Source organism: Lissotriton vulgaris, chromosome 4_1, assembly GCF_964263255.1.
Source record: "Lissotriton vulgaris chromosome 4_1, aLisVul1.2, whole genome shotgun sequence".
Classification (NCBI taxonomy): domain Eukaryota; kingdom Metazoa; phylum Chordata; class Amphibia; order Caudata; family Salamandridae; genus Lissotriton; species Lissotriton vulgaris.
Genome location: NC_141691.1, coordinates 2,055,854,925 through 2,055,871,264, shown reverse-complemented (window position 1 = coordinate 2,055,871,264; position 16,340 = coordinate 2,055,854,925). Strand labels below are relative to the sequence as shown.

Below are 16,340 nucleotides of genomic sequence, written 5' to 3'. Positions count from 1 at the left end.
ATACAGAATGTTGACATCATGATGATGTATTAGAATGTTACAGTGCTCTTGAATTTCAGTTGAAAGCTAGGGCTGAGCTGGTAACATCCTGCTCCTGGTGGGGTTAATACTTATTTTACTTTTTCTTAATAAATGTACACTTATACTGTACCACCTTACTTGAATAAATATCTTCATGATCTATGTGGATTCCTGATCATCATTCACTACAGATAGCTATGGTAAATGGCAGAAGCACAGAGGGACTCGAAGAAAATGTAGGTAAAAATCCAACAGCACTTACATTTGTTCATAGCTTGCTTACTTGGAGTACATTGTTTGTGGCTAATGTGTAGGGCTCCCGGTTTTATGGTATTTATTTTTTTGCCATTTCCGCCTGTATTTATCCATATTTATTTTTTGGCCATTTTATCTGTGTTTATCCACATTTATTTTTGCCGCAATCAAAAGGCAGCGCTGCAGCTAGTATTTTTCCACCTTTAAATAGACCATGTACACCGTGTCACTTTCATTTCTGTTTAATATGGGTCAAGTCAAGTCAAGTCAGAAATTTGTATAGCGCGCTACTCACCCAAAGGGTCTCAAGGCGCTTAAGGGAGAAGGGTTAGTTACTGATCAAACAGCCAGGTTTTGAGTTGCTTTCTGAAGGTGATGTGTGAGAAGCTACAGACATTTCTTTTAGATCAAAACAGACCTCACCTATGAAAGATGGGCAGGTGTCACAGTGATTATTTGCAGTAAAATAAATAAGCTGCTGCTTTTGTGCACTCAGGTGAGCACTGACGCTGCTTCCTTTGAAGCCTGTTTGTGCTTGAGCCTTAGGCGTGGTTCATGTAATCAGAAAGCTGACTTCCTGGCTCAAGGCTTCCACTGGGGTGCCCTTGAAACTAGGGTGCAGCGATGAGACCCCTGTACAGGTGGCCCCGGCCTGCACGAGTAATATCGACCCAACAAGCAAAATAAAAAGGAGTCGGAGACTAAATACATTCAATTTCTTTGAGCAGCAGCCGAAAATGGTACATTTGAGGCACCTCGCTCCCCTGGGCCAACTACTGCCCCAGTTAATGTATCACAAAAGTAGGGGATCCGCCTAACTCCAGGGCTTTAAGTGAGCTGGATACTGCCGGTGCTCAGCATCAGCAGTTCTAAAAAACAGATGCTGAGACGGGTCCCTATCGGGCTCTCCATTTTTGCCCTCACCCTAGGGGTGGGATAAAAATCAGTATCGCCCTTTGCTGCTTTGTTGTAACTTAAAAGAGATTAGTTATAGTTCTTTCACAATCTCACTGTCAGAACGTAAGCATTTTTAATATTATATAGAACAAAGCCACAGTTGTTGCTTATTTATTGTATGCACTTAATTCAGGCTAACTCTGTGAAATGTGCCGATGTAGATTTCTTTTTAATACTAAAGAATTTTTCACAAAATATTTCAAAAGGGCATGAGTGAAAGTAGGCCCAGCCCTTCAAACCGTCATTCCCTATCCTCATGACAAAGGTTCTCAGCTCTCTCATCACTCTTCTTAACTACACAAGTAAATAAACAGCATGTGCATTAATTACGTAACAGGACGTATTCATTTTAGATTGTTACAGGGAGACTAAATGACAGTACACAGTGTACTGCACTGCAAGAACTACCCTGCAACAAACTCGGCAAACGCTCCAGCCCCTGTGAGTGGACTGTGAAGCTGCCATCAAGCTTTGCTTGGCTTTGAAGTTGCAGTTGCTGGAGTGTTTCCCGAGTTTGTGGCCGGATTATTCTTGCAGCCACATGTTGTTGCAGATTTATATAGCGCAAACTTGGCACGAGGTATATGAGCGCTTTACCTTTCTGCATAAATTTCATAGTACAAGGACACATTCATTATTGGCAGTCATGGGGAGATTACGTGACAGTACAGTGCACTACAAGAGCAACCCGGCCACAAACTCTTAAACATTCCAGCTCCAACCATGATTGGCTCAGGGGCACGGTAGCAGGTCAAAAAATACCCTAATTAGAAGGAATCTCCAGCAACTAGAGACTAATTTCTGGGGAGCTGAGCGAACATTTCGGGGGTGGTGGGGGGGAGGGTGACTCTCCAAGCAATAGCTAGATTGGAGATACAGGGGCTCTGCAAGTGGTGACAAAACAACAAAGCCTCATTACCAAGTTAAAGATCTTTTAAAGAGCTGTGAAGTACTCGGGAGCGGCTGTGTGTGCGCCCGGGAAGCCCAGGCTGCCACACACGGGGGAGGGGACGGGGGCCTGCCTGCCTGCCTGCCTGCAGCTGAGGGACGTGGCAAATCACCTTGGCTGGAGCATGGCAGCACGTAACATTTACTAGTATTTAACCGCATCTACATATAAATACAGACAAAGGAAAAATAGTTTTCCGTCTGTATTTATATGTAAATATCCGTTTAAACAGAAAACCGGGAGCCCTACTAATGTGTTAATGAAACAGAAAAGAAATATCATCAGGGTGTGAAACGACTGGGAATGAAATAAAAGCAATTGGGCAGATAGAAATGAGAGGAGTCCAAAGGGAAAGTGGCAAAGAATGTAATTCTATGGTTTAGAGCAAAAGGACTCTAGAAAGTTCAAGGGAGGGGGAAGATAGGCAGGGGTGCCAAGACCCAAACACAAACCCTGAAGAAGGCAAGTGTAAGAGACCCCTTTGATCTTGCCACCCGACACCTTCACAAACCTTTCCAGTGTAGACTGAAGGCCCATTAAACCCAAGGGGATCTTTGGGTGTGACCTCCCTACCCATAAGATGAATTAGAAATAAATAACTGAAGGGAATCCTACCATCATCTCGGTTTCCTTCCCTCCTTCCTGCCACGGGATGAGCTGTATGCCCAAGGCTTGCAAAATCATCGCCTTTTTCTCCAGTGTGTGAAACAAAAACCCCATTCCTTACACCACCCGTACTCAAACAGCATCCATGACACTTGGGAACATGGAGAATGCTATAGCTAGCCTAAACCACATATGTCTGTACTGATATGTAACCTCTGGTGTTACAAAAGATGTAAGATGTTTAGATCTTCACACACCTCAATAAGTTGCATACATATCCTGTGATGTAAATATGTTGGCATCTGTCAAGGTACTCAGCATTTCAGTAATGTTAGGAAGTAGTTGCTGAGTGTTGGACTTGGCCCTTTTTGCAGGGTCATCCATGAATTTTTTGCCTTCCTCCTATATTTTTTCAGACCTGTTGTTGGTTGTTTTATGACTCTGGGCACTTTACCACTGCTGATCAGTGCTAAAGTGCATATGCTCTCCCTATTGTAAATTGATATTGGATTAGTGATTCCATAATTGGCTGGTTTGGTTTACCTGTCAGACCCTAGTACGGTGCACCAGGTGTGCCCAGTGCTTGTAAACCAAATGCTGCTAGTGGGCTTGCAGCACTGGTTGTGCCACCCACAGAAGCAGCCTGTAAAAGTGTGTCTCAGGCCTGCCATTGCATAGCCTGTATGCAGTGTGGCACTGCCATGCTGACTGGGCAAGTACACCCACTTGCCCGTCCATAAACCTTCCCTTTTCTTCATATTAGACACCCCTATGGTAGGCCCAAGGGCAGGGTGCATTGTAAGTATAAGGTAACACATGGCCTGGTGTGTGTGGCATGTTGTAATAGTAAATTACAGCCATTTTCGTTTTTCACTATTGCAAGGCAAGCTGTTCTCCATAGGCCAGAATGAGCAGTTAGATTATTACACCTTATAATCCTAACTGACTCAGGGAACATGGTAGAAATTCGAGTTTAGCATGCCTGAACTTTTTTAATATTTTAAAACTGCACAAACTGTATTAAGGATTTGTATTGGGCTCGCTCACTCCCCGGTCCACCGCAGCAACCAGTGCTGTTTATTGTGGAGGGAGGCAAGCGGCACCACTTCCTGGTTGCTCCATCGGAGGCGGCCATCTTCGGTGGGTTGACGCGCTAGTCTCCCACTCCGCCCTGATTACTTAAGGGCTGGCTAGAAGAGCGCTCGAGATTGATTGTAAGAATTTCGTAGCGCTGGGGCTTGGTAGCAAGTAGGACTGCTACAAGCGCTTTCTTGTATTCCTGCTTAGCTCCTGTTTTTAGAATATTTTAAAACTGCACAAACTCTATTAAGGATTTGTATTGGGCTCGCTCACTCCCCGGTCCACCGCAGCAACCAGTGCTGTTTGTTGTGGAGGGAGGCAAGCGGCACCACTTCCTGGTTGCTCCATCGGAGGCGGCCATCTTCGGTGGGTTGACGCGCTAGTCTCCCACTCCGCCCTGATTACTTAAGGGCTGGCTAGAAGAGCGCTCGAGATTGATTGTAAGAATTTCGTAGCGCTGGCGCTTGGTAGCAAGTAGGACTGCTACAAGCGCTTTCTTGTATTCCTGCTTAGCTCCTGTTTTTAGAATATTTTAAAACTGCACAAACTGTATTAAGGATTTGTATTGGGCTCGCTCACTCCCCGGTCCACCGCAGCAACCAGTGCTGTTTGTTGTGGAGGGAGGCAAGCGGCACCACTTCCTGGTTGCTCCATCGGAGGCGCCATCTTCGGTGGGTTGACGTGCTAGTCTCCCACTCCGCCCTGATTACTTAAGGGCTGGCTAGAAGAGCGCTCGAGATTGATTGTAAGAATTTCGTAGCGCTGGCGCTTGGTAGCAAGTAGGACTGCTACAAGCGCTTTCTTGTATTCCTGCTTAGCTCCTGTTTTTAGAATATTTTAAAACTGCACAAACTGTATTAAGGATTTGTATTGGGCTCGCTCACTCCCCGGTCCACCGCAGCAACCAGTGCTGTTTGTTGTGGAGGGAGGCAAGCGGCACCACTTCCTGGTTGCTCCATCGGAGGCGGCCATCTTCGGTGGGTTGACGCGCTAGTCTCCCACTCCGCCCTGATTACTTAAGGGCTGGCTAGAAGAGCGCTCGAGATTGATTGTAAGAATTTCGTAGCGCTGGCGCTTGGTAGCAAGTAGGACTGCTACAAGCGCTTTCTTGTATTCCTGCTTAGCTCCTGTTTTTAGAATATTTTAAAACTGCACAAACTGTATTAAGGATTTGTATTGGGCTCGCTCACTCCCCGGTCCACCGCAGCAACCAGTGCTGTTTGTTGTGGAGGGAGGCAAGCGGCACCACTTCCTGGTTGCTCCATCGGAGGCGGCCATCTTCGGTGGGTTGACACGCTAGTCTCCCACTCCGCCTAACCTATTTAGCCCCACACCTGCCCGCGCAGCAGTGACGCGCAGCGGTAGCGCCGTAGACGCGCCGAAGAGGCGCCAAAGAGAAGCCAGTCTGCGCCAGTCCGCGTCCAGACGCTTCCTGATGACTGGTGTCTAGGTCTTGTCTCGTTTTACCATGGTAGGCCCTCATTTGTCTTATGATTTTTCATCGCTTTTCGCTCTTCGTCCCTCCATTAGTCGGACATGTGATCACACATTCTTACCATCTAACACTGATTATGTCTGTAAAACCTGTAACTGGAGCCCTTTTTCCCTTCAGTCTCGCCCTTTACCTCCTATTCATGAATGGAAAATATTTCTTCTAAATTGTAGGTCCATCTGTAAACATCACACCGAACTACACTCATTGATTGAAGAACTTAACCCCCACGTTCTTTTCCTAACGGAAACCTGGCTTCATACAGACAATGATCCAGCTATTGTCTGGGCGATTCCACAAGGATTTACGTTAAAGAGACTGGATCGCCAGACTGGGAGAGGCGGGGGAGTGGCCATTGTTTATCGTGATAGCTACAAATGCCGAATCACCCCCACCACTTCAGCAACCTGCGAAAGTCTACACTTTTCGCTAGAATTCTCCCTCACTACCACCTTCTCTGGCATCCTAGCCTACCGTCCTCCAGGCGCTCTTAACAATTTCATCACGAAAATTACGGATCTTACTGCAAGTATCGTGTTATCCTCACCCAATTTCACCTTGCTGGGGGATCTCAACTTGCATCTAGATGATCCTCACGATACTGCAGCCAATACTCTTTGTACCAACCTTCAAGCGCTGGATTTACATCAAAAGGGGTTCCATGTAACCCACAACAGAGGCCACCTGCTTGACCATATTTACAGCAATATTGATGTTCTCATAGTTGAGCCCCCCATTCCATTACCTTGGACGGATCACTTCTTGATTCCTTTTATCTGGCGTACAAACCCCCCTCCCCGCACCCACGGCCTCGTTAAACATCGAGGTAGGAAATGGTCCTCTCTCCCCCTCCCGGATTGGGAAGCTGCCCTAGTTAGAGATAAACCTAGGAAGACACTGAATGCCAACACAGCAGCCAACAACTTTGATGATTGGATCAACTCCACACTTGACAAGGTACTCCCTGTACAGGCTAGTAACCCCACGAAAAGACCTAAAGCGGCCCCATGGTTCACTCCCACTCTCAAGACCATGAAATTAGCCTGTCGTAAATACAAAAGAGCCTGGAGACAGGACTACTCCAAACTTAGGAAGGAGGAATATAGAGCAGCCATTAGGCTCTATAAACAGGAGTTAAAGGCGGCACAAGCTTCTTTTTACGGTAGCAAAATTAACACAGCCGCCAATGCCCCGAGGGAAATTTTTAAAATTGTCAAATCAATCATTTCCCCCCCTGGAGAATGCCCCTCTGCGGAGGGTGCCCAAAACCGCTGCAATGATTTGGCTGCTTTCTTTTCTGGAAAAATCCAGACTATATACTCCTCTTTTGGGAATGTCAACAACGATCCGGAACCCCTCGTCTCCACAGCCTCTGAGGCCTCTGTCCCCTGTAGGCTTGACACAATCCCACTCTTGGATATTCCGGTCCTAGACAAACTTATTTCTAAAACTACCTCTGGCTCCCCCAACGACCCAGCACCCCCTCAGACCCTCAGCAAGGCTATGGACGTGATCCGCCCGGTTATATTGGACGTGCTCAACACTTCCATCTCCTCTAAAGCCGTACCTCCGTCATGGAAATGTGCGATGGTGAGGGCCTTGTTGAAGAAGCCCAATCTTGACCAGTCCAACTTGGCGAATTACCGTCCTGTCTCCCTGCTCCCCTGGCTAAGCAAACTGCTGGAGAGGCACGTAAATAACATCTTGATGAACTATTTGGAATCAAATAGCCTTCTGTGTGCCTCTCAGACAGGGTTTCGCCCTTTACATGGGACTGAAACCGCCCTCCTAGCGGTAACAGAGGAGGCAAGAGCAGTGTTAGACCAGGGTGGAAAAGTCGCCATCATCTTATTAGACCTCAGCGCCGCGTTCGACACGGTAAACCATGTCACGCTATTACAACGACTGGCGGACATGGGCGTGTCAGGCGCGGCCCTGGAATGGCTGACATCCTTCCTGGCTGACCGCTTTTTCCAGGTCTTTGAGGGTGAGGTGGTGTCACCTAAACATCCACTCAGGTGTGGGGTTCCTCAGGGCTCCTCCCTGAGCCCCACCCTGTTTAACACCTACATGGAACCCCTAGACAGGATAGTCCATCCCTTCGGTGTGCGTATTGTCACCTACGCAGACAATACCCAACTGGTGGTCTCTTTAGACCACTCGGAGGGATCGTCCAACACCTTAGGCCCCTGTCTGGAGGCTGTTGCCAGATGGATGCAATCTTCCTGTTTAAAACTTAACGGGGAGAAGACAGATGTCATTTTATTGGGTAATCCTTCTCCCTCTGTCTTTACATCCATCTGGCCACCATGTCTGGGCCCGCCCCCTGTCCCCAAGCCCCAAATAAAAAGCTTGGGGATCTGGTTTGACACAGCCTTGAACTTTTCGGCCCAAGCCACAAAAACCGCAGCTACCTGTTTTGGACTGATGAGGATGCTGCGGAAGGTGCTCCCTCTGCTTCCATTTCAGGCAAGGAGGATCCTGGTCCAGGCCCTTATACTATCTCGCCTGGGCTACAGGAACGCTCTCTATATGGGAGCCCCATCCTTTGTCACTCAGAAGCTTCAAGTCACCCAAAACAGTGCGGCCCGTCTACTCTACAATCTTCCTCTCTGGCAGTCAGCAAGGAATGCCCTAAGGGAGCTTCACTGGCTCCCCATAGCGGTTAGAGTACAATTCAAGGCCATGTGTATTCTACACAAAGCCTTCTATCGCCTGGGCCCTGCAATCTTACAGCCCTTGGTCACTCCCTACGCTCCGTCCCGCGCCCTCCGATATGGTACCCTCCAACTGGCTACCTCGATCAGAATCAGGAAAGCCCGCTGGGGAGGCCGCTCTTTTTCACACACGGCGGCTAAGCTTTGGAACACCCTTCCTTTACCCCTGCGAGGAACCACTAATCATCTTTCCTTCAGGAAAGCCCTGAAAACCCACTTGTATGCTAAATTCTGCTGATCTGCCCCGAGCCCGCGCTAAGTAAGCTTTCAGTCATAAGCGCTACGAGGCCTCCGGGTAGATAGCGCTATACAAGTGCAATTTTCATTCATTCATTTCATTCAACTCACAATGATAAAATACATCATTTAGTGAAGTTGGTTTTAACATTCTGTGTTTGAAAATACCACTTTTCAAAAGTAGGTATTTTCTTGTCTAACTACCCAAGCCTGCCTCTGCTAGGTTGTGTATTCCTTGTCTGGAGTTTGAGAGAAAGGGCTGGGGAATTCCAGGAGACAGAATAGGTCAGCCCAGTGGTGAATAGGGAGATCTGCATCTAGAAGTGAGGGTGGAGTTGCACCTGGGACCTGGATAGGACTGTGCCGGCCCCCCACAGTGCTGGCTCCACCCCCTCTGGTGTGCTGATATCTCTGCCCTGCACTGTGAAAGGAGAGAAGGAATCAGGTCAACAGAGTGTTTCAGGGCTGTGCCTTTCCTTCACAATGCTGGCTCTACCTCCTGTGGGGTGTCTGATGTTTCTGCCCTGCACTGTGAAAGGAAAGAAGGAGTCATGTAAACAGAGTGCTCCAGAAATGGTTTGGACTGGGCAATGGCCCTTCTGCCCTCAGAGGAAAAAGGATTTTGGGGTATAAGTATTGGGACCCTGATCCCAAGAAATTAGATCACTTTTCAACAAACAAGAAGAAACCTTTGCTGCGGAGTGGAACCAGAAGAAACTGAGGAGAGACTATCCTTAAGCTGAAGTGCTGCTTGGGGGATTGGCCTGCAGTGGTTGCTTGACTGCCAAAGAAAGGAGAAAGAACTTTGTGTGCTTTATTTTCAACTTGTGAAGGATCTCCAAGGGCTTGGAACAGATCTTGCCTCTTGCTGAAGTCTCAGGGACAACAGACTTCAAACCCACACTCCCCAGAGTTCTTTGGAAGTGCCTGCTGCTGTTTTGGGGCATTCTGAGGGACTGCGTGTCGCAAGGAGCTTGAAGCGCGACTCAAGAGGAAGAAGTGTGTCACTGTTGCAGCCGCTGCCTTCGCAACTCCGAAGGAGGGTGTCACTGCTGTAGCTGGCGCATTGCACCGCATCGAGAAAAGCGTATCACAGTGAAGAGGAAGCGTGTTGCCATCGCAGCTGCTGCTGCTACAACTCCGAAGGAGGGTTTCGCCACTGTAGCTGACGCATTGCACCGCATCAATAGAAGTGTCTCGCAACAAGGAATAAGCGTGTCGCCATTGCTGCTGCTGCCGTCGCATCGTGGATGTCGCCGCTGTAGCTGTCGTATTGCACCGCATCAAGTAAAGCGCCTCGCATCCAGCGAGAAGGGCGCCACTATCAGAGCTGCTGCCATCACATCTGGGATGTCGCCGCTGTAGTTGTCCCATTGTGCGGAAGCCTCTCACAACATCGGAGAAGAGTGTCGCAGCCGAGACTGTTGCCATCGCATCACTGAACAAGGGTGTCACCGCTGCAGCTGACGCATCGAACCGATACTTCTCATATCATCGGAGAAGCGTGCCGCATCTGGAAAATCTTCACGTCTTTATTGCTTTCCACCGGAACTTTGCCGCATTTCCATTGCCGCAACACTTTTGTTGTGGAAGCGTCACGCATCGTTAGGTACATTGACTTGGAGTGTTGCATCTTAAGAACTGAATTGAACTAAGCTAAAACTACCATTTTAAATATAGTATTGTGGATTTTTGTCGTTTGTGGTCTTGTGTTAAGTCTATATAAAGAATACTTATTTTTAATATAGAACTGTGTGGTGTCCATCTGTAGTGCTGTCACTAGGTTACTATATGTGGTCACAAATGCTTTAAACACTGCCTCTGAGATAAGTCTGTCTGCTTGTGCCAAGCTACCAAGGGGGTGAGCAGGGGTTATTTTAGGAGTGTACCCCATTACCCTGACTAGAGGCAGGGGTCCCCATTTGTCACAAGTACCTACCAAATCTAACACGATCAACCTAGATATTTGTGTTCAGATCACGCAACACACTTCCTTATGGTTTTATTTGGCTTTAGTGGCAATACCACTGGGCTAACCACTCTGACCTTTCTGTGGGTTCCATGATCTCCAATTCACACAATGTTTCCAACTCCTCCCACAATTGTTTTCTTTAGTTCATTGGCACGTTACGTATCATATGTATAACGGAACAGCACCTACCTACCTAGCCTACCTAGATTCTCACCAGCTACCTCAAGAACCTTTTCTACCCATTTCTTTGGTATGTGATCACCTCAACTGACCAGGAGATGGCCACTACTCTATTTCTTCTCCAATTATGGGGCAGATTTACAAGACCCTTCCAACACTTTTGCGCCACCATCACGTCAAGAAGCGTAACAAATGCGGCCAATTTACAATGTGATGCATTCTAGGGTCTTAAAATCATTCCGAACAGTCCTTGGTAAACATACATTTCCCCTTAATTTTCCTACCTTTGAACTCCATTTCATCCTCAATGAAACCAAGTAGCTTAATCGGGCGATCTTCATAAATTACCAAATACTGGTCTGAGGGTGCCAACACCCTGTTTCACTATGTCTCCTCAAATAGTTGTCGAGTAATCATGGCGATCCTAGCTCCTGAATCCACCAAAATTTTAAGAACCTGTCCCTCAACTCTGACTCCCGCAATGGGGTCACCAGTCATAGTGGTACATAAATTACTTTGACTATACACAGGATTGTCTCTGATGACAGAAACAACATCAATTTCAGACTCATATTCAGATTCAACTATACAAACCCCAGCCTTTTTTAAACTTTCCATTTAAAGCACACCTTAGCAAAATGCCCGACTTTATTGCAATAATTACATGTGACATTTGCAGCAGGACACCTCCCACCTTTAGCCTGTCGAGAATTACCACATCAGAGACACATTTTGCTGTAATAGGAAACATCAACTTTTGGATTGCCAGTCATAGCATAACCACTATGCACATTCCTATGTCTGGGTTTACTTACTCCAATCCCACCTACAGATTCTGAGGGTTTATCTTCTAATTCTTTGAATGAAACAATGGAGATTTCTATACTTTTAGCTACTTTGAAAGTTTCTTCTAACGATGGATTTCCCATTGCTAATAACTTTTGTCTTATTTGTTTGTCTTTACATTGGCAGATAAATTGATCTCTAATTAGCTTGTCAGTGAATCCCTCGAATTGACAAACAACAGCTAACCTCCTTCAAACCGAGATGTACACATCTACATCTTCTCCATCACATTGCTTTCTTTTGAAAAACGTATGTTCTCACCCTCAGTTCGTGGAATATCCGGCAGATGTTTGAAGATAGATCTCCCTTCAAAACCAAGTGAATGAAGCAACAAACATGTTTTTCTTTCTGCACCAAATGTTGATGCTCCAATGGCTCTCAAATAGGTCTCAAATGTATCAAAGCACACTTCCCATCTCACTGGTGGAGCACCAGGATTATCCAAAAATGATGGTGGAGATGTGACCGCTTGCATAGTGCACATGGTGTGATGTACGACCCAAAGATAGAACTACATCCAAATGGAATGAGGTAAAATTTGGGAACAAGAGTAAAGGCAAGCGTGAATAATGGACAGCTTCAGGAACAGTTAGTGAATATGCAAATAAATATAAATGGGTAAATTTTGTATACAGTGTCTACTAGTGTAACTAGTTATCAGCAACCATAAAGTATACTGCAAGTGAGAAAAGAGAGAAGAACTGTATTTTTTGATTGGGTTTGTAGATGAACAATAAATGTGGAAAAACTGAAGAGTGAGGAAGTAAGCACAAAGGGGTGTGCTGTGTAGAGATTCAACATACAAAATTATGGGCTTGAAATGTCTGGATAGGATTAGAACAATGTGTCCATATGAGCGGTGGAAATAGTGGTAAAATGAAAGTAAATAGTTATTAAGGTTGGCGAATCACCGTGATCCGCAATACTCACTGTCTGGAGATATGGTTAGTCATCAAATGATGTCAGAACACCTGGTGAGTGTAGGGTTACAGTAGAACAAACGTAACGTGTTGAAATGCTCTGGCAAAAGATGAAATCAATAAATGTTGAGCAAACAGGAAACAGAGCCAAGGCGGTTGTGTAGAGATGTGAAGCACACTCGACCTCACAGGGAAGGAGAGTACGAGGCGGGTACGTAATACACAGCTTCTTGTGTCTACTGCGGGTGTGGAAGAAGCAGTAGTTGTCAGCTCGTGCTGAATCGCATGAAACGAGTCACGTGCCACTGCGGTCTGTGCAGCGTATCTGGAGTGGTGTCTTGTCCTGCCTGTGGTTCGCGCGGAGTCATGTAGATTCCATTGAGTATACTCCATGGTCCGTGGAGCAAAGTCTTGCGCTGAGTAAAAATCACACTGTTGTGTGGAAGACTGTGCCAAAATTCCCCAATGTTGGTAGCCAAAAGCCTTGGTAAAACCTTGCAGCCCAGGATGCAATGTAGGAGCAATGTCTATGTCTCATTGAAACCACACCAGCCTAAACAGGGCCAAAGAGGCACACTATACTGTGAAACGAGGTGTTATGGTAGAAGCAGGCAGAGCTGCAAGAAGAAATTCACCCCCTCTGGACCAGAAGGGGACACGACCACGAGGAAATGGTGAGAACCAGAAGTCACGATCTTGATTAGGCGATTGTGCTGAGGCGGACCGGAAACAAACAGCACACAGAAGATTCGACCGTGTAGCCAGATCAGTGCAAACAATTTGTAGTGAAGATGCCGGAGCCAGGATGTAGGCTACACGGTTGTGGAGAAGAACAGCAACTCCACCAGCCAGAGGCCACAGCTTCAACTGTAAGTACAAGTTAAATCTAAACATTCTCAGAATCCCACACAGGTCAGTAAGAGCATCTCAGCAACCATGGAACACTGGCAGAGAATGCCTATCCCTGCAACCTGAGTCATAGGCAGCAGGAAACAGCATTCTCAAACAGGATCACACAATACTACAAAGGCATGTGACGTAAGTGCACCTCCTTGGCCTGAGCGCTCACCGCAGGCCTGGCATCAAAGCTAGTGTGGCAGAGGAGGTCGCACCAGCTCTACATTGGGAAAGAAGATAATCGGTGTCATAGATGCACTGGAACTCCTCCACAGGCAGATTAATAAACCTTCCAGGAACCTGGTCAGGCTGAGGTGAAGGCTATAGGGCTGAGCGCAGGTTGACTCGTTGAGTGTGTGAAATGGTGCCCAGTGTCTAGGCAAGAGGCAGGCGGAAAGCTGGAGATGGACAGCCCTCGATACCAGTTAAAAAAACAGAACCACATAATGCAGTTTGAAACATTTAATTCAGGAGATAAATTACAAAGATGCTGCTTGTACCTCACCACAGCAACAACTGCCCTGGCTTGGAACCAGAGCTTTCTTAGCTGCCACACAGATATATACCAGAAGAACCAGATCTTCCCACTGTGCTGAACGTCAGAGGCGCTTGTAATTGTAACCACTGTACTCCTAAAGGCAGGAAAATTAGATGTCAAATCAGAAGTGGACTAGGTTAAATCTGTGCTGAGGGAGGACATCTCAACCAACCAGTAGCAGGAGCACCCTTTCAACTCCACACAAACATCAAGGGCTCTGCTGGAGAGAAGTTTGAAAAAAGCAAGCATGGGAAATGTGTTGGGCCTTCAGCTCTGCTTTAGGGGCCCAAATTATTTCTAAAGGAAGACAGACATATCAATCCCGGGTCATGGAGTCACCTATTTTCACAGGGGCTGTGGCTCCTATACCAGCGCCAGCTCTGCTGTTCTCCAGAGACTGAAGATCGGGAAGAGCTTCTCTGTGAAGGAGGCTTGGGGGAAAGTGAAGAGAAGTTCCATGGAGTCAGCATTGTACAGGGAAAGCTGTCCCCCCTCATAGTCCAGAAATACCCCCAGGTTCATGGTATTCTTCTGTGGGGTCAGAGGCGTCACAGGGGAGGTGAGAGCCCAATATTGACCCACCCATCCCTCCACCGCCCAGACTCCCCACTTGGGTGACCATGGGATCCATTCATTCCTCTCCACAGACTCTGTGGCAACCCCCACACACCATCCTCCCTCCTTTTGCAGCAGCTGCACCTCCCAGTAATGTTTGCCTGAGGTGAACCCTTTTCTCCCCAGCACACAGGGCCAGTAGGTGAATCTCTTGGGGTTGTCAGGCGGGGGCTCTTCTGTGTCTGTCCATCTCACATGTTTCCCTTTCTCAGACAAGAGGAGCTTTGGATGCGCTGTGTCTGGATTCAGAGTCACCTTTGCTGCAGAGGAGAGATTCAGAATTAGTGATTTACTGCTTGCACATAAAGGCTTTAATTGCTATTTTTATTTTATGTTCAAATAATTGGCACAATGCAAACCTATCTGGAAGAAGCAGGGAGTGGTTAACATAATATTTTTATTGTAGCAGAAACTCCGCAGACATGAGGCACAGCATAGCTGCTATGTTTTCACTTTGCTTAGAAGCGACTTTTCAACACCACAGGTGTGACACTTGATAGCGAGTTGACCAAAACAGTTATGTTTATGCAATGAGATCAATATCAGAAATTATCCTTTGGTGAACAAAATTAATTACTAATCCATATCTTGCTACATGAAGGCATCATGTTTCAAGCCAATTTGTAGAATATTATAGTTCTAGAAACCAACATAAAACACTGATACTCAACTAAAATACTTCTGACGTCTCACTAAACTCTCTTCTCACAGAGTACCTCTGGGCCGTGTGCTGCTCAATCCAAGATGGACAGCAGTCAGTGACTTCAAACTGTAATGAAACCCAACATATATAGGTGTGGAGATACAGGTTTTCCATTGTTTGTTATACTTGTGTCATGAGTGCACTGAGGTCCAAGGCTTCCAAAGGTGAGCCATGGAAGTAAAGGAGCCCTGCTCTGTTCCCAGAGGCGGCCAGTTCCAGGGCCTGATTTATAGCTGAGTGATAAAAGGAAATGCTGTTACTTCCGAAGACAGTAGTTAAATTGAAGAGAATCCACCAGTCATGTTTCATTCATCCCTTTATCACTATGGTGATAGAAATTCCACCAGTGGACTCTCCTTAATGTTTAGCTCTTCCACCTGGAATCAGAAGATTCTCCATTACCCCCTTCTCGATTGTAGTAGCGAATATCGAATCCAAAATATCGACAGGTCACACAATTGTTATTATGATATGAGGGGCAAAGGGACTGATTAGGATCTCAGTGGAGGGAATACTCTGTCACAAACGTGACGGATATCCCATCCCCTTTATTACAATCCCCATAGGATATAATGTGATTTTAATACGATGGACAGGATATCCATCACGTTTGTGACACAGCATTCGTCTACGCGGAGATCTAAATCTGGCCCAAAGTATCGATACGTATATGCACAGACTAAGGTATGGATTTACTATTCTTATCTCCACATCTACGTGCCTTGAAGATATATATGTGTAGAGTTAGCTACAGAAAATGTATAGAAGTTAACTGGATGAATTTTGGTCCCTCGATATTCTGGTCATAATAATGTGACCCCTCAATATATTAAGCTAGATATTCCCAGCCGACATCACCCTCCTGTACACCAGGCTCATGTATTGCAGTCCTGCAAGGCACCATTTATGCTACCCTTGTTGTTACAGACCAAAGAACTTGTTTCCATCCTTTCATTTGACATTCAATCCTCCCTCCCTTTGTTGTCTCGCTCCTCTTGGTTTTCCACCCTCCTCCAGTCACACTCGCGTTCCAAATCTCTCATCTTTACCCACCTGTCGCTCAATCTTTTATGGCTCCATTTTTCCTGCTCCTCTTTTCCCCTTCTATCAGGATTTTCTTCCTCACTTCCTCCCTTCGGTTCTCAACATTTCTACCTTACCCACTATCGTCTCTCTATTCTCATCTATTCCTCCTATTGTCTCTTCCTCTCTCTCTTTCATTTTCTTGCTCCTGCTCTATGCCTTCCTTTGTCTCACTCTTCCTGTTAAGGCCCTCTGCACAATTTCTCTCATTTTCTCTCTCATACACTCTTGCGTTCACTCAGGATAGATAGAATGTTCATGCTCACTAAGAT

General features: G+C 46.4%; 1 protein-coding gene across 1 annotated transcript in view; it reads right to left on the bottom strand.

Moving 5' to 3' along the window:
* Positions 1-13,576: 13,576 nt before the first annotated feature.
* Positions 13,577-16,340, bottom strand: part of LOC147724957 (butyrophilin subfamily 1 member A1-like) — a 181,123-nt gene continuing 178,359 nt past the window's right edge. Inside the window, exon 6 of the mRNA XM_086967093.1 lies at positions 13,577-14,542. Coding sequence (XP_086823219.1) covers positions 14,031-14,542 — 512 coding nt within the window. The 3' untranslated portion in view covers positions 13,577-14,030. The remainder of the gene's footprint in view (positions 14,543-16,340) is intronic.